Source organism: Mirounga angustirostris, unplaced genomic scaffold (genome assembly GCF_029215605.1).
Source record: "Mirounga angustirostris isolate CCGP_5_RB_7025 unplaced genomic scaffold, mMirAng1.0.hap1 SCAF_4, whole genome shotgun sequence".
Classification (NCBI taxonomy): Eukaryota; Metazoa; Chordata; class Mammalia; order Carnivora; family Phocidae; genus Mirounga; species Mirounga angustirostris.
In genome coordinates this window covers 170,670,763-170,694,622 of record NW_026991712.1, presented here as the reverse complement: position 1 = coordinate 170,694,622, position 23,860 = coordinate 170,670,763, and the positions used below count along the sequence as shown (strand labels likewise).

The following is a 23,860-nucleotide window of genomic DNA, read 5'->3' as shown; positions in this document are numbered from 1 at the left end:
TCGGCGTGGCAACTGTGTGTGTGATTGTGTACGTCTGTGGGTGTATGTCTGGCACGTGCTTTACTGTGCGGACCTGCGTTTTTGGAAACAGTGTGGGTGGGTCACCTCCTGATGCACACGCATGTGATGGTGTCCTGACACGCCCGGCTTGGTGAGTCTGGCACATCTGTATGCCAGTCAGTAATGTGTCCAGGCCATGTGGCCGCCTGCCCGTGTTTCAGCAGACTGGCTCAAAGTGTGTGTCATGGCAGTGGGTTCACAGCTGCAGTCCTGCCAGTTTGGGGACAGTGGCTTTGTGCAGAAAGTTGAGGAAGTGTCCCCATGTGCTGTGGTTCTGTGCCTATCAGGGGCACACTTGCACGGGAGGTTCTTCCACACCAGCTGAGGCTGGGCTGGAGCCCGCCTTCCCTCCACTGGATCTGTTCAGCCCTTGTGGGGAGAAAGAGGAACCTAAAGGACAAAGACCCAGCAGCCAGGGCCGCCAGCTGGGGCTCGAGTTACAGAGGGGGCGGGTCGGCACCGCCCCCTCCCTGGCCCAGCTGGGCCCCCGGCCTTCCCTGGCGTCCAGCTGGGCCGCCCCGCCAAGAGAGCCTCGCGGAGCAGCCTGTGTGGGAGCGGGCGCTTTATTTGGAGTAGGGGCCGGGTCCTGGAGCAGGCGGTGGGGCCCGACTCGCCCGAAGCAGCAGCGCTGCATTGGGCACCAGGCCCGCGGCCTGCAGTGTGACCGTGTCGTCGTGGTAGACCGTGGGTGGAAATGTGCTGATGATCTCGAAGGTGGTGGCGTCCACAGCCCTGAGGACCGGGCAGAATGGATCAGGCGGGGTCCTGGGGCCAGAGACGCCCTGTAGCTGCCAGCCCCACCCCGTGCCCACCTGGCCTGTGCGAGCAGGGTGCGAACATCACCAACGGTGTCCTCAGGCCGCATCATCAGCAGGAAAGCCTGCTCACCATTCTCAGACTTGATGCGTAGCATGGAGAGCAGGGGCGCCGTTGACTCGGGTGACTCTTGGCTCCTGTGGGCCTAGAGGCCATCAGTGCCCCCTGGTGGCCCAACCCCAAGGGACTCACCTCTTCACTATGCCCTCACCTCTCCCTCTCAGCAGCCAAGGCTGGTGTCTCCACCACGATCTCCTGGATCCGGGCAGGCAATGGGCAGCAGTTCTGGAAGGCATCAGTGAAAGGAGACAGAGCCCTGGGCCCTGCCAGAGACACCCTGCCCCCAACCCTGAGAGGGGACTTCTCCCTAACCAAGGATGGATGAGACCAGTGAGCCAAAGGGGGAGGAAATGGAAGGGAAGCTTTGGGAGGCAGCCCCATCGTTCCTCTAAGAAGCCTTAAGGTCCCTTGGGGTAGTGGGGGAGAGAGAACCCCACACAATGACTGGGCTGGAGGCCTAACCCAGCATGGGTCAGGGAAGGCTTCCCAGGGGAAATGACACCTGAGCTGTGACTAAGGATGAGGAGTTCCTAGAAATGGAATGGGGGCAAGGGAAAGAACCCCTGGTCAGGGGAACCTTCTCTGGGAGATGGTACATTTGAAAAAGTGTTGGCAGTTCACGTGGCCGAAGCTGAGAATCAGGTTGGACTGGAAGAAAGAAAAGGTTAGATCTGGGAAGAGGACCAACAAGGGATGATGGGCCTTGAGCGCCAGGATAAGAGCTTGGCCTTACCCAAGAACCACTGGAGGGTTTCAACAGGGAAGACCCAGATTCAACTTATATTTTACAGAAGCACAGAGACTGCTGGGGGAGGGCAGTTGGCAAGGCAGGAGTGGGGGTGGCAGGCCAGCGAGAAGCTACTGCAGGTGTCTGAGACAGCCATCTGGGGCCAAGTCTAGGATGGTGGGCAGTGGGAACAGAGAGAAGAGACTGATTCGGGAGGAGTGCTAGAGATGTACAGATCAGACAGACTTGGCAATGTGGAGTGAAGGAGGCAGACTGGTAGGAGACTGAGGTTTGGTACCTTTCACAGGTGGAGATGGGGGAGGAGCAGCAGGATGGGGAGGGAGGAGGGAAGAGGGAGGATGATGTGTTCTAAGGGCCAGGAAGGGGGATCCAGGACTGAATTGGGTATTCTGGTCTGAACCTCAAGGACGTGGCCCAGGACTTGGGCTCACCCCTGGCCTAGACTCCGACTCCCCCCCCCTTTTTTTTTTAAAGATTTTATTTATTTATTTGAAAGAGAGAATGAGACAGAGAGAGCATGAGAGGGTCAGAGGGAGAAGCAGACTCCTTGCCGAGCAGGGAGCCCGATGTGGGACTCGATCCCAGGACTCCAGGATCATGACCTGAGCCGAAGGCAGTTGCTTAACCAACTGAGCCACCCAGGCGCCCTCGACTTTCCCCCTCTTACAGCCACATGGTTGCCAACCCAGCCCCTCTCTGGGTGCCAGCCCAGAGCCCTCCCCAGATTGTTTTCAGGAGATGGCGGAACTCCCCTGAGAGCCTCATCTCTCCATCCAGGCCCTCCTCAGCAGCCCCTTGAGCCTGAGTCTCCAGACAAGCTACTGCTCTGGTAGGTTGGGCCAGGGAGCCCAAGAAGGCTGGGGGAGCTAGGGCTGGCCTCACCTGCAAGGTATCCCGGATGGGTCCCCGGATATCAATCACCTCGCCTTTCCGGATCACAAACTTGGGAAGCCTGTTCAGAAACTTCTCAGCAGTCATCCTGGAGCCTGCAAGGAGTGCATTGGGAGCCTTGGCCTGGGGAGGGACTGTGAGTGATGGGTGATGGGTGGAGGAGGCCACCCGGAGCCTGTCCTGCACGGTGCCCCCACCACCGGGCTCAGCCTCAGGGCCAAGCTCACCTGGGCGCTCCATCCTGTCCAGCAGCTTGTGAATCCTCTGTTGGCCCACCACGCGGCCCTCACCTGGGAACGGGTCCAGCCCGTTCTCTGGGTAGACCTGATTGCGCAAATCACTCACCTGGCAAGAAGGAAGGGCGACAGCGGTGGGCCTAGACCTTCAGCCCCGGGCTCCACCCCACACTTGCTGGCCCAAACAGAGGCCTCCTTGTGCCCCCCCCCCCCCATCAGGAATAGGCTCAAGGGACAGTCTGATGTAATCCCCATTTTACAGATAAAGAAACTGAGGCCCCCAAGAGGGCCGGAGAGCTGCAGTTCATGCTACGGTCCCCCACCTGGGCCCGGCTCCTGTAACACCCCTCGCCATGCCAGGTGGAGCCGCTGTCCTGACATCCTCCCCAGACAGCCCCTCTCAGGAGCCAGCCAGGGAGCGAGGACCAGGGTGTTAGGCGAGGGCATGGACTGCCTCAGACACCCCCGATCATGACTCACACGGTCTTCCAAGCCCAGGTGGTGGCGGCGCACACTCCCTCGCGTACCCCGGCTGTGGTCTGATGCACCACCTCGGGGATGCTGCTCACGAGCTCCCGCCACCGCAGCCCTCATCTCACCCCGACCCACCCCTGGCAGCAGGGGGCTGGCTCATGCCCTGTCCTTTAGTCCCAACATCTGCCCCCCATAGCACTGCCTTCCACACCCATCAGATGGCTTCAGGAGCCTCTGGGGCAAGCCAGGCCACTTCTGCAGAGAACCTCGGGGACCCCAGGCCGGCAAGGTGTCCTGGATGGGGAGGGCAGTGCCTCTAGGGCGCCAGCAGGGGGCACTGCCGGCTGCGTAGCCTCGAGCCGCCGCCCTGGCTAACTGAGCGGCTGTGGCCCCTGCAGCCTCCCTGCCCCCGTCGCAGCCTGGCTGAGGCTCACCCTCCTCGAGACGTCACCAGCCTGGGGCTCCCGCGGGGGGGTAGTGGCTTCCCACCTCAGACCGGGGATGCCTTCCCACCCGCTCCGAGCTCCTCACACAGGGTGGTTTGAGGAGCAGCCCATCACCTTAAAGGGGACCCCGTCGGGGTACAGCCGCTGGAGCTCTGAGGGGAAGAAGCCATCCAGAATGTCTCGGAGGCAGCGCTGTGGCAGGGATTGGACGAGTGAGGCCCGGCTGGACCCGTGCGGTGCCTCCTGCCCCGCTTCCTGCCTGGCCGGCGGGCCCTGCCCCTGGCTTTACCCAGGGGGTCACGCTCTGGGCATTTTCAGGGCCCCAGGACGTGGGTGGGGTTGGGGGTACGCTCTGCAAGTCGCACGTGGGCTTGGGTACCTGTGGAGGGTGGGTTGAGCTGCCCCCCATCTCCAGCTAATGGTGAGTGAGGGCGGGCCAGGCCACCAGAGCGGCCTGTCCCCCCCTCCCCAGCACTCCTACCTGCGTGGAGGGGTCATGGAAGGGCCGGAAGGGCCCATCGAACATCACGAGGCCATTCCGATAGAGCTTCAGTGGGATGGGCTCAAGGGCGCGGAGCCGCGCTCCACTGGGCATTCGTGTCACCTGGGTGTCACCGTCTACCACCAGCTCACTGAGATCCTTCAGGCCGGCCAGCAGCCTGTCAAAGTCCACCTGGGGGGGCGCCAGTGAGTCCCCTGGCAGGAGGATAAACACCCATGAGCCTCTGTGTCCCAGCAGCCCCGACTCCCATGGCCCCCGGCGTCCGCGCTAAGCAGCGGCCTTGGCATCTCCGAAAGCGGCCACCAGGCCGGGGGCGGGGGCAGAAGGACAGCTGCCGCCCCCTAACAGCTGTCTTGTACTGAACACTCACCTTGTGCTAGGGCCCTAATACCTACTGTGCCCCTCTCCTCATTCCAACCCCTTTGCCATCGGGGCCGTGATCACCCCCGTTCTTCGGAGGAGGAAACCACGGGTTACAGAAGGCTAATGGCTGCTCCTAGCGGAGCTCGGCCTGTGTCAGCTCTGGATCGTCTGTCTGGGTTCAAGCCCCGGCTCCTCAGCTTCCACCTGGGTGACCTTGGGCACGTAATGCTGTGCACCACAGCGCCCCCCACAAGGGCCGGGGACGGTGACCGGGAGAGGGCCAGCTCGGAGCACGCACTCCGTCCAGTGCGTGATCGTCGCCAACTCTACCTGGCACACGCGGACCTCGGGCCAACCCAGAGGCTATGACGCGGGAGTCACTCATCTCCATTTTACACATGAGGAAACAGGTCCACAGAGATGAAAAATGAGCTGCCCCAGGTCACTTGGCAAATTAGAGGAGGGGCTGACTCTTGAGTCTGCTTCTCCCACCCGCCCGCACCATCAGGAAGGGGAGGTTGAGGCAGGGACACACGGCTGTTGGGTGGGGGGGTGGATGTTGGGACAGCTGCTGGACGGAACAGATATGCAGCGGGCCTTGGCCTGTGCAGCTAATTCTGGGTCACACACCTCTTTGAGAAGCTGACAGACACTTTGGCCTCCTGAAAAATGTGTTGCACGCACAGGTGTGCCTAAGCTTCGGGGGGCGGCGGGGACAGCTACGACAGACGCCGGAACAGAAAGGCAGCAGAGCGGGTGTGATGCTGGAGGGGGACAGGCCGGGGCCCGTCGTCGGTCCTTGAAGGGACCTGGCTCCCAAGTAAGTCCTGCCCTGGGGTGTAACCCTACAAGACCTCCTGTTTGTACCAGGACAGCCAAGCTGTGGCAGGATGTGGGTCAGGACTCTGGGGGCCCAATTCCTCTCCTCGCAGCGGCAGTGGCTCTGGAGGGGTCGTGGCTGTGCCGAGGAAGTAGACGCGGGTGGCGTGGTTTCCTGTTGCCTTTGTGGCTGCTCAAGGCCCCAGCTGGACGCTTCCCTCCCCTACATCTGCTAGGTTGTAGGGGCGGCACCTGCCCCCCACCTCCTCCTGGGGTCCCCTGGAGTTCCTGAGATGCCCAGGAAAAACTTAAAGAACATCCTGGGCATCCCTGGTGTGAGTCAGAACAATATCAAGCCACTTTTCTCTTCAACAATGAACTACATTCAGAACACACTGGTAAACGTAAAAATAACAACAGAAAAGCTCGTCTCATGGAACTCCTGCCCCTATCCCTATGTTCTTACAGACAGGAAAAGCGAGGCCTGTAAGGGTCAGATGACTGGGCCCCGGAGACCGCACCACGCTGCCCCGGGGCCACTCGGATACACTGACTGCCAAGCCGGCTGCATCCTGCAGCCAAGGCTTTTCCAGGGAGCTGAAGGACATGGGGTGGTGGACAGTGGAAGGGGCAGGTGGAAGCCCAGGGAGGATGCCAAGAAGCAGCTAGAGGGAAAAAAGTTTGCTGACAAAGTCAGCCCTGCAGGATCTCAGCTAGTGGGGCTAAGACGTTGAGAAGTCACGCGGGGTGGGCCTGGGGCAGTGGCCTGCAGGGAGACCAGGGGCCCAGGAGACAGAAGCGCAGCTCCGGGCAAACCAGGCCTGAGAATAAGGCAGGAAGCCCGGCATCAGCACCACAGAGCGGGGAGTGTGCCACAGAGGCCTGGCCTGTGGCCAGGTCACATGGCAGAAGGCAGGTCAGAGGTCTCCTGAGGCATTTCCTCTCTGAGCTGCAGCTCCCCGTCCACGGCATGGGAGAGAGTATGAACCCTTATCCCATCCAGCAAGATCCAGCGGGGGGAACTGACTGTAAGGACGACTCAGTGAGTGTTTACTGAGTGCTGGGCACCTAGAGGCAGGAATTAGCGCTCCCGTTTTAGAGATGAGGAGATGGGGTCTTGGAAGGTGACATGCTCCTGGTCATGCAGCTTTCGGGGCCCAGGTGACCCCACGCCTCTATTCTCGGAGACCACACAGGCTGCCTCTCGATGTTGGTGCTTCGGACACTGCTCCCTGGGGTCCCTGGGGTGTGGTGCGGGGAGAAATCATCTCTGAGGTCTCATCCGACTTTGAGCGCCCATGAGTTTATCAAAAAGGGGAGTTGGGGAGGCATGGAGATCAAGACCAAGCTCCATGGCCCAAAGCCTGAGATCCCTGGAACCCAGGTTCCCCATCCTCTCATCAACCTGTTCCTCCGTCACTCTCTGGAGCCATCCTCCCAGGGCTACTGCTTCCAAGCTTTGTGATCCTGGCTAAGTGGGCCAACCTCTCTGAGCCTTGACTTCCTCTTCTATAAAATGAGGACAATAAAAGTCCCCACTTCACAGGTGGCTGTGACGCTCAGAGGAAGTGCCTGGCAGACGGTGGCGGTTGTATAACACCCCACCCTCTCACTCACCACCGGCACAGGGTGCTCACCCACCACCTCCTCTGAGAGGCCTTGCTGGGAGCCCCTGTCCCAGAGACTTGGCGTCCTGAGCTAGAGCCCTCGGGCCCACTCCGGAGCGCGGCACTAATCCCAGGCTGTTGTTCCTTCCTGGTTGCCTGTCTTTCCAACCAGTGCGCACTCCTTGAATGTAGGCTAGAACATCCAGCCCTGGGCCTGGCCCAGAATCGGTGCTCAAGAAGCACATACTGGATCCATTCCTCCCTCCCTCCAGCCCACTAGTATGTCCGGAGCGTCCGAGCCCCGCTGGGCCCTGACAATCATGGCTGTGCCCCCACCCAGAGTCCTGCCTTCCTCAAGCTCGTACTCGGGTGAAGGAGACAGGGTGACAGCAGCGACAATGCACGGGGTTAGGTACCGCCATGGAGGCCGCGGAGCCCGGACGAGGGCCAGACCCGGCCACTCTCGGCAGCTGGGTGGTAGGCCTGCTCTGGGCTGGCTCCTCACACCCGCAGAAGGGCCACCTGCGGCTGTGAATACCAAGCTGGTGCCCTGGGGCCCCAGCACGCCTGTCCCCACACCTCACGCAAAGGCCGGACAGGAAACAGACTGGCTATCTCCACACGTCCGCATGCCTGGCCCTGCTCTGGGGACCTACATTCATCCTGCTCCTCGGTGGAGCTGGTGGAAAGAAATCAGGCCCTGAGAGTCTGGTCACTGCCAGGGTCACGGCCAATTCTCTGGCCCCCGTGGATGAGTATCGTGCCACCCATCGCCACCTCGTCCTGTGCAGAGGGTTGTCCCAGCATGCTGGACTGTCCAGGCCTGGACACCCAGGTACCCCCACCGATCCTGCACACATGCTAGGCACTTTGCAGCTGACAGGGGCTAAGCAAGCCCGGCTCAGTCATCGTTCATCCACCATCAGTGGCCTCCGAGAACCTCCACATGCACTATGGCATTCGATGCTCTCAGTGGCCTGGGCATCAACAGGCCATCTCCTCATTTCACGGATGAGGACACGGAGCTCAGAGGGGACAGGGATGAAGAGGAGGAGCTCAGAGGGGACAAGGATGAGGGGGAGGAGCTCAGAGGGGACACGGATGAGGGGGAGGAGCTCAGAGGGGACACAGATGAGGAGGAGGAGCTCAGAGGGGACAGGGATGGGGGAGGAACTCAGAGGGGACAGGGATGAGGAGGAGGAGCTCAGGGAACAGGGAAGAGGGAGCAAGGAGTTCAGAGCAGGCAGGGATGAGGGGGAGGAGGAGCTCAGAGGGGATGGGGAGGAGGAGGAAGAGTTCACAGGGGACAGGGGAGGGGGAGGAGGAGCTCAGAGGGACAGGGATGAGGGGGAGGAGGAGCTCAGAGGGGATGGGGAGGAGGAGGAAGAGTTCACAGGGGGCAGGGAAGGGGGAGGAGGAGCTCAGAGAGGACGGAGATGAGTGAGAGTGGGGAGCTCAGAGGGGTTAATGAAGGGGGAGCAAGGAGCTCTCAGCCTTGAGGCTCAACACCTGGCAATGGGGTGCACCAGAGCAGGACTGTCCTTTTCAAGTTTCCGCATACCCTGAAGCACCTGGCATCCTATTTCATGCTCAGTTAACTGGTGGGGAGGGTGGGGCGGGGTGAATGAACCAGCCTGAGGCCAAGTCCTTACAAGGCTTCCCCTTTGCTGGGTCCCCTCCATGGGCCAGAGAACCCTCCTCCCCAAGGCAAGAGTCCTGGCTCTAGGCCGGTGAGCCCCATGCAGGTGCCCCGCCCACCGCCCACGGCCACCTGGGGCCCCGCGGGCAGCGGTCTCCGCCGGGGCGGGGGGAGGGGGCGGGGGGGGGAGAGCCAGAGAAATGCACCAGAGTATCAGGGCCAGCAAGAGGCGGGCTGTGTGCACCGGGGGGCCCCTGGGGCAGCAGCAGCCTGGCACCTGGGGACAAAGGGCGGGGGGAGGAGGGAGAAGCCAAGAGAGGGGTGCCAGGAGGAAAAGCTGCTGGAAATGAAGAGCATGTTCTTCAGCTGGCAGAAGGGCTAAATTGGGGCCCCCCAAGGTGGAAAGCAAGAGGAGAAGGATGCACAGAGGGAGCGTGTGGCCAAGTGGTTTTCACAAGTTACTTTAGCTCTGAAGCACTTGGCTTCAGAGCCCACTTACTCTGAGCGTAAACAAACAACCCAAGCAGAACGAGGGCTGCTGTTTTCGGCAGGGAGAGGGTAGGAGCCACAGAGCCAGGTCCGGAAACCAGCTATCTGGGCTGATCCCCAAAGGGGCCGGGCGGCACCCACCCCTCCGGCCAGGAGCAAGGTTGCCCTCCGGCCGGCAGTGGCACCAGACCTCTGGCGCTAGACCCTGGAACATTCTTAGAGCACGTCACCTTTCAGGGCTCCACCTCCCACCCGGGACGGGGTGTCCCAGGGCCATCCCTGACTCCTCCTGTCTGCTGCCTGATGCACAGTCACCGAGACCACGGACTCCACCTCCTAAATCTGCCCTGCCCTTCCTCGCGGTGCCCGCCAGGATCACCCTTCCGCTGGACATCATCTCATCTCCTGCCTGGATGACTGGAACCACCTCCTAAAGGGGCTCTCCGCCTTAAGTCTTGCCCCCTTCACTCAACAGTCTCCAAACTTCTTAAGTGCCTCAGTTCTCCCATCTATAAAATGGAACAACCCCTGGTCTGTGTCAAGGCTGTGCATGAAAACGTTTTGAAAGCTGCAAGTGGTGTAAAGTGGGAAGTGATGTTTTTAGAGCAAAGCAGTGAGGGAGTCATGCCCTGAGATCTGGGGGGATCTGGCCAAAGGTCAGGCCTGAATGGGAGGCAGGACTCTCATGTTTTGAAACTTATGAAATCAAGACGGTATTGTCATTTTCCAAACACTCCCCTCGGGAGCCATGCTCATCCATGCTCTCGTGAGGCTGCGACAGGGGACAAGAAAAGCCCCTACTTGTGGGGCTGATGACATGCAAGGTCAGTGCCAGGTGCTCCGCGTCGACCCCGCGGACTCCTTCAACTCTGCAGGGAAGAGCACACCCCCGTTTACTGATGGGGACGAGAGGCTCAGAGAACAGAAGTCACGTGCCCAAGTCCCACCTGGAACGGGCAGTAGAATGGAGATGAGGACCCAGGTCTGACTGACTCCAGAGCCTGGTGAAGTACCTTCTGGGCAATCACCTCCATTCTTTGAAGAGAATGGACCTGGCTTTCAGAAACGGCCAGTTCTAGGGCCCCTCATCTGTGGGGTGCATTCCTCTGGATCTGAGCAGTCAAGTTCAGAATAAAGAATGGAGGAGTCCCAGAGAAAGAGGGAGAGGTCAATGGCCTGGCTACAAGCAAGGCTAAAAAAGGAACGCAAAGAGGGGATCGAGCCTGGCACTGAAGGCAGCTTCCAAAGCAGAGGACTCGTTCTTTAAAAACTTTGGGATGGACAACATTTTGTAAGCTTTAGAGCCTGAGACAAATGAGGTCTTCTTACACCTCGTATCTCTGGGTCTCTGGAGCCTTTGAAAGGTGAGCAAGCAGAGGGTCTGAGGCAAGACCAGAGGAAGAAAGCGGTGGCAGGTCAGGTGGTCAGTGATGTCCTCCCTGCTCCTGGGTCAGGGGCATGAATGACATCGCCTCTGGACAGCTGCTAGCCCAGGGTGGTGTTGGAGAATTCCTTCTGTAGGAGGGACCGAGGGACCCCGACTCTACCTGGTTTCCAGAACTTCTTGGCTGTCATCCAGTCCCTCTTGCCATCCTCTGAGTCTGACTGGTCGTCTGAGTCCTCCTGGTCCACGGGCTCGCCCACCCACTGCAGGCCATAGTCACCAAGGAACCGCTGGACGGAGAGGAGGGGCAGATGCGGGGGGCGTGGTCAGCTCAGCCCCTCAGGGAGCCGCCAGCAGCTTCCTGGTCCCCAGCCTCAGGCCTCAGCTCCCAGAGCCCACTGGGCAGAAGGGATGCACCCCCGGGGTTGTGGCTGCTTCCTGGCTGCAACCGCGGGAAGCCACTTCACCTCCTGGAGCCCATAAGTGTGTGAGGAGGACTCAGTTAAGATCATTCACATCGAGTGCTTAAAGCACAGTGTCTGGGGCCAGGAGGACTTCACTGAAGGCGGCCCTGATGGCAGTGGGTCTGGCCTGAGTGGAGGAGGGGCAGGGACACGGGCTGCGCAGGACCAAGAGGATGTGATGAGCCACACACCGCCTCTCTAGGGCTGGGCCTCCCATCCCCTCTGCCACAGGAAAACTTCTGACTTGTCTACACTTCCTGTCGCTGCTTCCTTGACTCCCTTTCCCTCCTGAACCCACTCTAACCGACCCCCATCTCACAACTGACTGGAACTACTCAGGTGCAGCCACCAACGGCCTGCCCGGTGCCAAACCCAGCGGGTTTCCGTCGTCAGCCCTTCGGACGTCTCACTTTTGCATTTCCAGCCGTCCATGTTTAGAGGTCTCACAGGCATCTCAACATGAACTCATCCCTAATGGTCATGACTCCGTGTCCCCACCTCCCAAACCTCTGCCCCTCCAGATCTCCAGTCTCAGTCAACGGCAACCCCTCCACCTGGGCCTCAGCCATGGCCCGTCAGGCCTCTGAGTGCCACCTGCAATGCAGGCTCGAATCCCTCCACTCTGCTCCAGCTCCCGACTCAAGCCCTGGCCGTCGCCCCCCGCAACTCAAACTGCGCTTCCACCGGACTCCCCATCCACGCCTCTCAAACTTTCCCATGGTCTCCTATCCTTGAGGACAGAATCCAGCCCTGCACGACGGATGGACGAGCCCTCCTGATGGTCCTTGCCGCCTCTCCTCCTTCTTGCTCTCCATCCACGTCCGCGCAAGTCTGTGTGGCAGGACGTGGAGCCTGGCATCTCTTCTGCCTTGATCCTCATTCCTGGGTCCCCTCCTCATCCTCCAGATCTGCCCGATGCCACCCCGCAGAGTGGCCCAAACTCCAGCTCGCCTCTATCCTGTCACCCATCTAAATATCTAAATATTTTGTCATATGCACTGTCCTTGTGTATCTGTGTCCTTGTTTATGTCTCTGTCCCCCTCCAGCCTGTCAGCCCCGAGGACAGGGACCACGTCTACCTCTCAGTGCCTGGCAGGGTGCCTGGCACACAGAGATACTTTGTGTGAGTGAAATGAAGTAGTCAATGTGTGAATGCCACCAACGAGGGAGCCGCGACACCCTCTGCCCTGAAGCTGTGGGCACGCCCCCCCCTCCCGTGGCAGCCGCTCAGAGAAGTCCCCCAGGCTGCCAGCACCCTCAGCAGGCTGCTCAGGCGGCCCCAGGTATAGAACAGGCCCGGGAGGCGGGCGCCCTCAGCTGCAGCTGTGGCTTGGGGGCTGCTTCTGTGGCCTAAGTCCGGATGGGGCTTTCGAAGTCAGCTCTGTGCAGAGAAGGGGAGGTTAGACCCAGGGAAGGGCTTCTGGTGGTGGGGGGGGGAACCGTCACCAGGGGCGGGGGGCACTGAGGAGGCCTGTGTGCCCAGGACCCTCCCTTGAGCCTACGGTCCCCACAGTTCAGGTCCTGCTGTGTGAATGGGTACATCAGTGGGGGCAATGGGTAGCACCTGGTGAGTGAGACGCCACGTTCAGAGGCAGGGGACGGCCGTGACCATTTGGTGACCACACACGGCCAGGAGCTACGCTAGGTCCTGGCTGTGCAGCAGTGAACAGGAGGAGAGTGGTCCCTGCCTCTGTGGAGCTCACAGTCCCACGGGGGAGAGTGAGGCCCCCTGGGAAGGGCCCCCACCCCGATTTGAGACTGAGGATGAGTGAAGACTCGCCAGGGGAAGGTGGGGAAAAAATACTTCTCGGGGAGAGGGAACAGCACGGGCCAAGGTCCTGAGGTGGGAAGAGCTCGAGGTGGCCAAAGAACCAGAGGCAGGCCCGTGGCTGGAGCGGAGAGGCTCCCGGCGAGAGCCAGCAGGTTGGCAGGGGCTGGCGGGGTCAGGGCGCCAGACCCTCCCTGGCTCTTCCGACTCTGGGTCAGTCCTGAGGAGGGAAACCCGGGAGGGGGGCCGAGAGCCAGGTCCTGAGGGGCAGGCGGCCCTGCGCCACCGCCTCCCTCACCTCCATCTCGCCGACCTGCCGCTGGAGCCGCAAGCATGTGGTCTCCAGCTCCCGGGGCTCCGTCACCGGCCCTGCCGGGAAAGATCCGAGCACTGTGGGGCCAGCAGGGACGTGGCCAGACCACCTGCGGCCTTGCCCCCCGCCCTGCCCTCAGGGCCATTTGGAGAAGCTGCCCCTCGAGAACTCGAGGGGTCCCCCTGATAACTGCCTCTTGGCCTCTCCCGGGACCTTGAGAGGGGAGGCCCGGACTCTCAGGAGACCGCCACCCCCCAACCTCATGCCCCTGAGGCTCCTGAGGGGGCTGTGGTCCTCCACACTTTTGATGGCGTGCCCGGCGCTCAGGGCTGGGCTGTGTCCGCACTCCGGGGACTCAGTCCCCCAGAGGACGGCACTGTCCTGGTGTGTCGTGGCCGCACTCTGGGCTCGGCTGTCCCAGGCCCCACAACAGGGCTCGGCTTAATGCTCTCGGAGCCCTGATGCCCAGGGGCCCCCGGCCCAGGGGAGGTGCCCCAGGAGGGCTGACCAGCCCACCGAGGGCCTCTTACCCTGGTGCTCCTGGAGCGTCTGCACCATTTCCTCCAGGGCCCGTATCTTCCGATCCTGCAGCAGCAAGAGAGGGAGGGGCAGGCAGACCCGGGGGTTGTCAGAGCATAAGGGAGCCCCTTCCAGATGGGAAGACCCAAACTCCTTGCCTCTGTGGGGCACTGGGGAGTTTAAAGACCCTGCCCCTCGCCCCCCTTTGGCGCAGCCACTGCTCCTATCCCTCAGATGCCCTTGTGGTGCCACTGTGGCGAGGAGAGGCGGGGAGCACCCCCACGTACCCCAGCGCCAGCAGCCACTGCTGCCACCTCGTCTAGGACCACTGGCCTTACTCAGCTCTAGAGAAGACCCTTAGCCTCTCTGCTCAGGGCACAGGGACCCAGAGCAGCCCCAGGCCATAGCTGGCCCTTGGGCTGGGAGGTTCCGTGGGAGAGATGGTTCTAGAACCCACCCGCTCTGGCCTATTGCGGTAGTAAACTCACTGGCCTCCCCAGCCTGGGCCCTTCCACCCCTCAGACCAGACCCTGGCCCTGTCCCCGCCGGGGTCCCACCTTGGACAGCAGCTCATCAGCCTGAGACCTCACTTGCTGCTCCAGATCCCGCATCTTCCTGGTCAAGGTGGCCACCAGCTCCGAGTCATGGAACACGGGGTCTGCCAAACAGACAAAGTCCTGGAGCCCAGGCCTAGAGCAGAGGCTGAAGTGTGGGGGTCCAGTGGAGGGGGACAGGGATCCCCAGAAGCAGAAAGAAGAATAGTAATAGTAGCTGCCACCTAGGTAATAGAGACTGTCCAAAATACTTTGCCTATATCAGCTCATGCTGTCCCCACAGTGTGCCTCAGTTTTCGGGAACACTGCGGATAGACGAGCGAGTCAGCACGGAAGACAAGCAAGCACCCAGATCTGCATGTGGGCTCTCTGAGGGACACAGGGCTTGGACTCCTCGAAGAGTAGTGTCACTTTTTAAAAAGGCAAGAACACTGTTCTAGAGTTGTAACAATCAAATGCAGTGCATGACCCAGATTAGAACCTAGATCAGGAAAAACAATAGCTAGGAGCTAATTCTGGAACATAGGAAATCTGAGCGCAGAAGAGGGGCTCGAGAGCATCACCGAGTCATCCACATTCTTGGGTGCCGTCCCTGTACTATGGGCATGTGCTTCCTTATTCGGAGGAGACGCTCACTGAAGCATTCAGAGGTGAAATGTCATGATATCTGAAATTGACTTCTAAATGGTTCATCAAAATATATATATAGTTACATTCATACACAGGTGTATATGGACAGAGAGAAAGCAAATTAGTGGTAAAATGTCACTCACTGTTGCATCTAGATGGCAGACATATGGGTATTCACTGTATGATTATTTTAATTTCTTTATAGGCTAGAAATTCTTCAAAATAAAAAGTTGGGGAAAAGAAACCAAGAGAGACACAGAGGGAGGAATGGGCCCTCTCCTCCCCCTGCAGGCTGCCCTGTGTGTGAAGCAGGATCTACACGGGTCGCCACACAGCCATGTGGGCCGACATGCAAAGGAGGGCTCAGTGGAAAGATGGAGAAACCTGAACTTTCTTTTTTTTTAAGATTTTATTTATTTATTTGAGAGAGTGAGAGAGAGAGTGAGCACGAGTTGGGGGAAGGGGCAGTGGGAGAGGGACAAGGAGACTCCCTGCTGAGCCCAACTCAGGGCTCATCCCAGGACTCCAAGATCATGACCTGAACCAAAGGCACACGCTTAACTGACCGAGCCCCGAAACCTGGACTTTCGATGACGTCTTTGAGTGGATGGATGAACAACCCTAGAGCTGCCTCCTGGACTTCGTGCTATGTGGGACAGCAAGTCCTCCTCAACGTTCATGCTAGCTGAGTAAGGGTTTTCTCTGCCTTGTAGTCAAAGCTTTGTAATGGCTATACAGACATCTGGACCCGGTCTGTGCATAGAGCGTGGATGAGCTCACGGAGGCAGCAGGGGCACAGGGAGGGGAGAACCCAGGGGAGGAGCACCACACTCAAAAGCTGGGAGGAAAAGAAGGAGCGAGCAAAGAGAGGCAAGAGCCTGGGAGGCAGGAAGAAATCCGAGAGCAGTGTCATGGTGGCCAAGAGCCCAGGGCGCTCTGAGAAGGAGGGAACGGTGACCCGTGTGGAATGCTGCTGTGTAGCGAAGGGAGACAGGACAGGCAAGTCCTTGTTTGTGACCTCGGTGGGGACAGACAATGAGAGTGGGGTGAGGAGCAGACGCCAGGGGAGAGGCAGAGAGCGCATGGGACGGCTCCTTAAGGGGAGGAGCTAGTTACTGGGGTTGCTAACAACAGTGTCCCCAGCTGCACTGCAGGACAGCCTGACTGTGGGCTGCAGAGGCTGTGGGGCCAGGCTCTTCTGGTCTCCTTTTCCCACCTCAATTCCCTGTCCTGTCGCGTGGAGTGGTGTTTGGTGGAGGAATGCCTCCCACCTCACAGACGAGGAAATGGGATGCAGAGAGACAGACTGTTGCTTACCCAAGGTATCACAGCTAGGGGAACCTTCTAGCCTCATGCCCAGCTCCTCTGGGCTTGCAGCGGACTCTGACCCTACCTGCCCATGTCTCCCCGGTGCCCAGGCCCGTTCCACCCTCCCTCCTCTGGGAAGCTGCCGGGTGAGCCCCATCTGGGCACCTCTGAGATCGGGGTCACCACAGCCCTTTGGGGACAGCACAGACCAGGCAAGGAGGGCTGTCTGGGGACCGGGGGCTCACCCACAGCAGGCAAGAGTCGGTCCATGCCTCTCTGGGCCTCGCCCCCTCTCTGAGACCCTCTCCTGCTGCTGGGGACCCAGACCCCTTTAGGCCTCTGTTCTCACCTTGTCTCCTCACAGGGGCACCTACAGCGCCATAGCAGGAAGGGACAGAGAGCCTCTCTTCTGAGCCAAGTCCATTATTCAGCACATCTGCCTCGTCTTCTGCAGACAGGGATGCCCAGGTCACTGCTCTGGGGCTGAGGCCCAGAGGAAACTGGGACCCTGGGCTCTGGCCCGGGTGAAGCAGCCTATACTCTGTACCCCCAAGTGTATGCGGATAGAACAAGTGGGATGTCAGGGAGCAACGATCCAACCAGAGCAGGCTTTCTTGCAATTCTCCCAGCCTGGCTCCCGGGAGGACCCGAGTAGCCGATGCCGGCCACATGGTGGCAGCGAGAATGGAGTTGGGATGCCAAGGTCTGAGGCTGCGGGAGGCAGGGCCGCCAAGCGAGGATGGGGCTTCTGGGGGGAAAGGCAGTAATGGGCTGGGGGAGGCTGTCAGGGGAAGGAGAGCTGGGGTCTGACCCCCATGGCTTCTTGGCACCCACCAGCCAACCCCACAGTGAGTGGAGGGCTTCCCACGTTAGCAGTGACATCTCTGCTAAGGGCGCGGGGCCTCTGAATCAGGGAGCTGCCACAAGTCCTGTCCTCAGGGAGGCATGGGGGTTCTGACAGAGGGCACCATCCTGCTCCTTCTCTCCATCGGCACGACCCCAGGGACACACCACAGGTACAAGGTGGGGGGGACACGAGGCCAGAACCTGCACTTACCATCTCCGTAAATTTTTATCCCTCGCCTGCTGGGAACCCGGGCAGGAAGGAAAAGGAAGACAGACAAGTTAGGACCCTCTGGAATGTCATCAGGGGAGCGGCTCTGCACTAGGTGCCCAGCCAAGCCTAAACGAGATGGAGGCCGGGCCTCTGCCTCCCGAGGCTATCTCCTCCCCGAAACCCATCCTCGGCACTGGGGCAAGCCAAGGGACAGGCTTCAAGGTGTCCCCTCATCCCAGCGGAGAAGGGCGGGGAAGGGCTGAAGGGCAGAGGTTTGGGTGGAAGACACAAGAGCTCCCGGGCCCAGGAGCCCAGCCCCAGCTCTGCTTTGAAATGGCTGTGGGACCCCAGCTGCCCTAGATCTCCCTGGCCTTCAAATGACTCAAAGCGGTGTTCAGAAGAGCAAGGAGAGAGGTAAAAAAAAAGCTTCAAAAGGATGAAAGCGCAAAACAGATGTAAAGGATTCCCTTTACTGAGGGCCCAGCACGTGGCGCCGGCCCATCGGTGTTGGCAAATGGACACCCAAACCGTGCGTACCCAGGGGCTGCGCCACTCCCATCCAGCCCACCCCCTGGCACAGGGCACAAGCCCGCATTCGCTCGGACATGCTGTGGAGCCTCTCTGTCTGAAGAATTTATACAGAGAAAGATACAGTGGTCAGGAAGTCTATGTGACTCCTCATTTTTTCCCTGAGACACTAGGAGCCATTCTCCTAGTCCACAGGGGCCAAGAGGAGGCAGGGGCGTGAACACAAAGACCCCCCCCCCTCGCCGCCCCCCCCACCCCCCCGCCGCCCCAGCAGAGGCGGGTTCCTTACCCTGGATTCACAGGCTCTGACTGCAGGGGGACTCTTCGGGTCTTGCCAAGGGAGGCCAAAGGGGAGCTCATAGTTCTACTTCTAGACTCTAGCTGTCAGGGACTCCCTGAGAAGAAAGAAGGAAGTCAGTCCTTGCGGGCTGAGAGGGGGCCCAGGGCCTCAGGACCAGAAAAACATCCTCTTCCCTGGTTTCTTTTCCTAGGAAGGAGCACTGTCCAGGGAGCAGCAGCCCTCAATTCTTCCCACCGCCCCTGTAGAGGTTTCTGGAGGGAGCTTGGCCTCAGGATCCCTGTGCCTGATGTCGGCCTGATCCTCTGGATATCCTACTCTCTGCTCTGATCCTGGAGGCCCCTGGCCTGGCTGGGCAAGGGCGATGGGTGTGTGTGGGGGGGGAACAGAGGTGGGCCAGGAGCCCAGGACTTTCCCAACTTAGAGCCAGGACACAAGACTACCTAGAAGGTCTGGGGCTTTTATCCATCCTTCACGGAGCTGGTTGACACAAAGCTCAAGTGTCCCGTCCCCTCCTACAAGAACCCAGCTGTCACTCGGACTCTCAGAGCCACAGAGGGGCAACCAAGGGAAGGATGCGACCAAGGCACAGTCCGTGTGGAAGGGAGGTCAAGAGCCCAGGCTCTGCATAGGTTCTGCTGTCCACCAGGCTAACCCGTGCCTGGGTTTTCTTTGATATAAAGTAGGGCTGGTGATAGTACCAGACAGGTAGGGTTATCAAGGGGATTCAGAGATAACATTCATAAAGCACGTAGCCCAGTGCCACGCTAAAAGGAAGCACTTAAAAATGCGAACTGTGTGGTTAAGCGACTGCCTTCGGCTCAGGTCATGATCCTGGAGTCCCGGGATCGAGTCCCGCATGGGGCTCCCTGCTCGGCAGGGAGTCTGCTTCTCCCTCTGACCCTCCCCCGTCTTGTGCTCTCTCTCTCTCTCAAATAAATAAATAAAATCTTAAAAAAATAAAAATAAATAAAAAATAAAAATGTGAACTGTGTGGGACATGTGGGTGGCTCCGTCAGTTGGGCATCTGCCTTCAGCTCGGATCCCAGGACCCTGGGATCAAGTCCCGCATCGGGCTCCCTGCTCAGTGGGGAGTCTGCTTCTCCCCCTGCCTGCCACTCCCCATGCTTGTGCTCTCTCTCTCTGACAAATAAATAAATAAATAAAATCTTTAAAAAAAAAAAAAGTGAATTGTGGGGGCACCTGGCTGGCTCAATCCGGTGGAGACTGCAACTCTTGATCTCAGGGTTGTGAGTGTGAGCCCCATGTTGGGTGTAGAGATTACTTAAAAATAAAAAATATATATATTAAATAAAATCTTAAAAAAAATTTTTTTTAATGTGGCTGTTATGGCTTTTGTTACTATACACCAAGGACACTCATACATGTTCGTTCCCTTCCTTCTCTCTTCCTTCTGGAAAGATGAATGTACATCAGGGATGGAATGAAAGGCCACTACTCTATTCAGTGAATTAAGTATATTATGTGGCTAATATCTAGAAACCCTAGAACCAAAAGATCGCCATCAGGGCCTGAATCAAGTCTTTTGAGGACAAATCCAAGGCAGCTGCCCTTTGAAAATGTACGGCATGGCCTCCCCCTGCCGCTGAAGCTTCCCAGCAAGGGGAGCCGTGCCATCTGGAGGCAGCTTCTCTGTTTTCATTCAGATTTTGGGACTCATGCCCCAGGCCTTGCGTTTCCTCACCCCCACCACGAGCCTTCCCGATCTGCCCCTAGTCTGTCCCCGTCCCTGCTGTCTTGTCCAGGCATCCTCATGGTTTGTGTGGCCAAGTGTGACAGCCCCTCCTGGTTCTCTGAGCCAGTCTCCAGCCAGAGGGATCTTCGGAAACCTAAAGCTAACATGTCACTTCCTAGCTAAAAGCTCCCAATGGCTCCTTCTCGCCCAGAGAAAAGAAATTCCCAAATTTCTGTAACAGAGATGATCAGGTCCCTGCCTGTGTCTCCTGACCTCACTCTCCCATCTCCCCCAACCCCACCTTGAGCCAGATCGGCCTCAAATGCACAGGCCTTGGCACACGCAGCTCCCCTGGCCTGGAACCCCCTCCTGGAATGGCGTCCCCACTCCAACCTGCACCCTTCCTTTGGTTGGGCTAACTCCTCTTTTTTTTGTTTGTTTTTGTCTGTTCTTTAGTTATATTTTAAGTTTTTATTTTTAAATTATTATAGATTCGCAGGAAATTAGGAAAATAGTAGAGAGGATTTGTGTGCCCTTCACCCAGTTGCTCCCAACAGTGACACTACATGTGTGTATCCTTTTATGCTTTGTCACCCACATGGACATTCCAGGTAACCGTAGTCAAGGTAAAGAACTACTCCATCACCACAGAGATTCCCTCACCCTGAGGATCGCCCTCATGCCAACCCTTTCTGGTCACACCCGTACCATCCCCCACCCCTGGCAACCACTCCTGTTTTCTTACTTCAAGAATGTTACATAAATGGACACATACAGTATTGACCTTTAAAAAAAAAACAGCTTTATTGAGATCTAATTCACATACTTAACCCTTTTAAAGAGTACAATTCAGTGGTTTTGAGTATATTCAGAGTTGTGAAACCATCACCACAATCAATCTCCAAATTCTTATCACCATAAGGACCCCTCAGAAGAAACTAGTTTAAAAAAGACAGACATTAACAAGTATTGGTGAGGAGGTGGGGAAATTGGAACCTTAGCTGGAATGGAAAATGGCACGGGAGCTGTGGAAAACCATCTGGCAGTTCCTCAAAAGGTTACCTTATGGCTCAGCGATTCTGCTCCTGGGTATCTACCCAGGAGAAATGAAAACTTATGTCCACACAAAAACTCGTCTACATGTTCACGGCAGCATTATTCACAAGATGAAATAACCCAAATGTCCATCAGCTAACGGACAGATAAAGAAGTCTGGTATATCCTTACCGTGGAGTATTAGATGGCAATAAAAAGAAATGGAAGTCAGGTCACCACATGAATGGACCTCGAAAATATTATGCTAAGGGAAAGTCACAAAACACCACATATTGTTATGACCCCATTGATATAAAATGTCAGAATGGACAAATCTAGAGACAGAAAATAGATTAGTGGTTGCCTAGGGCTGGAGGCTGTTGGGGGGTAAATGGGGGTAGTTGCTAAAGGGTACAGTTTCTTTTTAGACAGATGAAAATGTCTAAATTGATTGTGGTGATGGTTGCACAACTTTCATGAATATCCTAAAAACTGTTGAAATTTATATTTCAAAGGGGTGAAGTGAATAGTATGGGAATTCTATCTCAACAAAGCTATCACAGAAAAAAAAGGGACCTGGTCCCCAAACCAAACCCAACATCTTCCCTCAGATTAAGTTCCTCCCACTTCCCCCTTCTTTAGGGGACCCCATCATCCAACCCAAAATTTTCCTCTCCTTCCTCCTCTTAACCCCATCCATCGCCAGACTTTGCAGATTAAACTCCGCAGTGTCTCCCATACAGTTCCTTCCTTCCATACCCACTTTGGTCATCCTCGTGGGGCTCTCCCTGCCCTTCCTTGGGGCTGTCACGACGGCCGCCAAGTGACTTCCCGGTTTCCTGTCTCACTTCAGGCCAATCCAACACACTGTCTCCAGGTTAACTTTCCCATGGATGATAAGAGACCCCTGGGGGTGATGACTGCATCTCCCTATCAGTCTGGGGACTCCTGAGCGCGGGACTGTGTCTCCTCCCTCAGACCCGGGGAGAGGGGGAAGGGGGGCGCTGAGGATAGAGCCACGTCAACTCCCCTCACATGGGGGCTTCCAGGGGCCAACTGTTGACTTCCCCCTCAGGCTGGAGACTCATAAAGGTTAGACTGTCTTCCCTTCAGGCCGGGGCTTTGAGAGGAAAGCTGAGTCCCATTCCCCTACATCTTTAGGACCCAAGTCAGGGCTGTGCTTGACTGATTCATCCTCCGGCACGCCTACTTGGTCTATTCGCACAACCCACGCCAGGCCCCAGTGCTCTCCAGCGCCGACAGGGCCCGGCCGGCTGCACGCCTTCAAGCCCTCACTCTCCAGCTGGAAGCGCTCACGACGCGACTTCAGTCACGACCTAACCCCTCCCTGGGAGCCGCGTCGCCTCCTCCGGCCTCCTCGCGTAGCCACGGTAGGCGGGGGCCCGAAGCCGCTCCCAGGACGCGGAAGCCTGCTGGGCCACCCGGCCGCGGGGCTCGCGGGTCCCGCGGGTCCTCGGGCTCTCGGGGCGAGGGCCCCAGCCTGCGTGCGGGACTCCGGGGCCGCAAAGGTTTGAGCCGGGACTCACCACGCACGCCACGGAGCCGTCCCGCGGCGCCGCCATCTTGTTGTCACGCGGTTTCCCGGGCGACCAGGACCCGTGCGCTTCTCATTGGCTAATTCAAGGGGGTCCCAGCAGGAAACCACCGCCTGTGCTCGAATTCTATTGGCCCACGAATCTAAACTCTTCGCGGGACTGCAAATCCCAGAATCCACCGCCGTGAACGCCTTCGGAATCTAGAGAAATGGAGGGATCGTTTATACCCCCCCAGCCTCCACCCCGAGAAAGGAAAGAACCTGGAGTTAGATTCATGAAGCCTCTGAAATCTTAATGTGTAATCCGACAGTGCAACCGTTTTTGCTAAATTGATTTGGGGGGAGATTATACCTCTGAGTCTCTTGTTTCCCCATCTGATCAGTCCAGTACATCTCGGGGGCTTTTTTTGAATATGAATTGAAATGATGCAAGCACTTAATAAGTGTTTCCTAAATCCGAATTTCTCTGCTCACTTCTTGACCAGATGGCGCCCTACAGGGATGCTCAAATCCTAATTCCTTTGTGTAAAAGTTCAGGTGAGACTCCTTCTGCCTTTTTTTTTTTTTTTTTTTAAAGATTTTATTTGACAGAGAGACACAGCGAGAGAGGAAACACAAGCAGAGGGAGTGGGAGATGGAGAAGCAGGCTTCCCGCTGAGCAGGGCCCCCCCCCCCCCATGTGGCGCTCGATCCCAGGACTCTGGGATCATAACCTGAGCCCAAGGCAAAGGCTTAACGACTGAGCCACCCAGGTGCCCCTCACTTTGCCTTTTGATAAGACATTGTCTTTGAGTGAGATATTTCCCCTCCCCAGCCTCATCTAAAAAAGTAAGATGTTAGGTTAGATCAACCAGAGGCAGTTTAATTAAGAGTATGGACTTTGGCCTCAGGAGTCCTGGTGCCTGACTTGTGTGTCCTTGAGCAAGGAAACCTTAGTTTCTTCATCCATACAATGGGGTAATACTCACCCTGCAGGGTTGCCCTGAGGATTAAATGAAATAATTATTCACAGTACCTAGCAAACACCCAGACAGAGTAAGTTTTCAAAAACATTTCCTGCTTTTAACTATCTTTATCATTATCTCTCAACCTTTCAGCAGTGATGATCTAAAAATAGATGACCAACTTCCTTACACCTGGGCTCAACCACCAAAACTCTTGCATATCTCAGACTGCACTTTGTAATATTTTCCATTTGACTTTCTAATCTACTGCCGTCAGGGGAGGGCCAGCTCCTTGAGGCATTCCTTACACACCAGTTGGAAGCTGAAGGGAGCTACGAATTAATGAGTGCCTTCCAAGTGCCAGATGCCAGCATTATGAGGTTTACAGATGAGAAAACAAGCTCAGAGAGGTGAAGAGATTGGCTAAGGACTATGCAGGTAATCAGTAAAAGTGGATTCAACCCCAGAACTCTGCCTCCAGAATCTGTGCTCTTTCTAGAAGTTCCCACTTTGGTGAAACAGGCAAGCAAAGATAGGCCAAGGGAGGGGTTCAGGTGGAAAGTGTGACTGGAAGTGAGAGGTGGGAGAGCCCTCTTGCCACTGAGCTTCTCCCAGAAATTTCTCTGAGGCTTGAGATATATGAGTTGAGAAAGCTTT

At 57.6% G+C, this 23,860-nt stretch overlaps 1 protein-coding gene across 12 annotated transcripts; it reads right to left on the bottom strand.

Moving 5' to 3' along the window:
- Nucleotides 1-68: 68 nt before the first annotated feature.
- UBXN11 (UBX domain protein 11) lies at nucleotides 69-22,390 on the bottom strand. Of its 12 annotated transcripts, none has more exons than XM_045898373.3 (15): nucleotides 22,252-22,390; nucleotides 17,965-18,070; nucleotides 17,148-17,176; nucleotides 16,440-16,538; nucleotides 14,156-14,256; nucleotides 13,610-13,664; nucleotides 13,065-13,135; nucleotides 10,698-10,824; nucleotides 4,213-4,427; nucleotides 3,846-3,923; nucleotides 2,803-2,920; nucleotides 2,567-2,670; nucleotides 1,088-1,161; nucleotides 873-1,013; nucleotides 69-792 (listed from the first exon to the last, which is right to left on the bottom strand). In XM_045898373.3, the coding sequence occupies exons 2-15, from the start codon at nucleotides 18,033-18,035 to the stop codon at nucleotides 624-626; spliced, it is 1,452 nt and encodes a 483-aa protein (XP_045754329.1). In that variant the 5' UTR covers nucleotides 18,036-18,070; nucleotides 22,252-22,390; the 3' UTR covers nucleotides 69-623. The 12 variants fall into 12 exon arrangements, with proteins under 12 accessions (XP_045754329.1, XP_045754330.1, XP_045754331.1 ...); XM_045898374.3 differs by having other exon boundaries at nucleotides 16,440-16,535; XM_045898375.3 differs by having other exon boundaries at nucleotides 17,148-17,173.
- Nucleotides 22,391-23,860: the final 1,470 nt, after the last annotated feature.

Bases quoted from the DNA above. Each gene is read 5' to 3' on its own strand.
- UBXN11 (XM_045898373.3), bottom strand. From the start codon at position 18,035: ATGAGCTCCCCTTTGGCCTCCCTTGGCAAGACCCGAAGAGTCCCCCTG. The intron at 13,136-13,609 runs GTAAGAGGCCCT...CTTTCCCGGCAG, and splicing joins GACGCTCCAGGAGCACCAGG to GGCCGGTGACGGAGCCCCGG. The intron at 10,825-13,064 runs GTGAGGGAGGCG...CTCTCCGTCCAG, and splicing joins GGCAGGTCGGCGAGATGGAG to CGGTTCCTTGGTGACTATGG.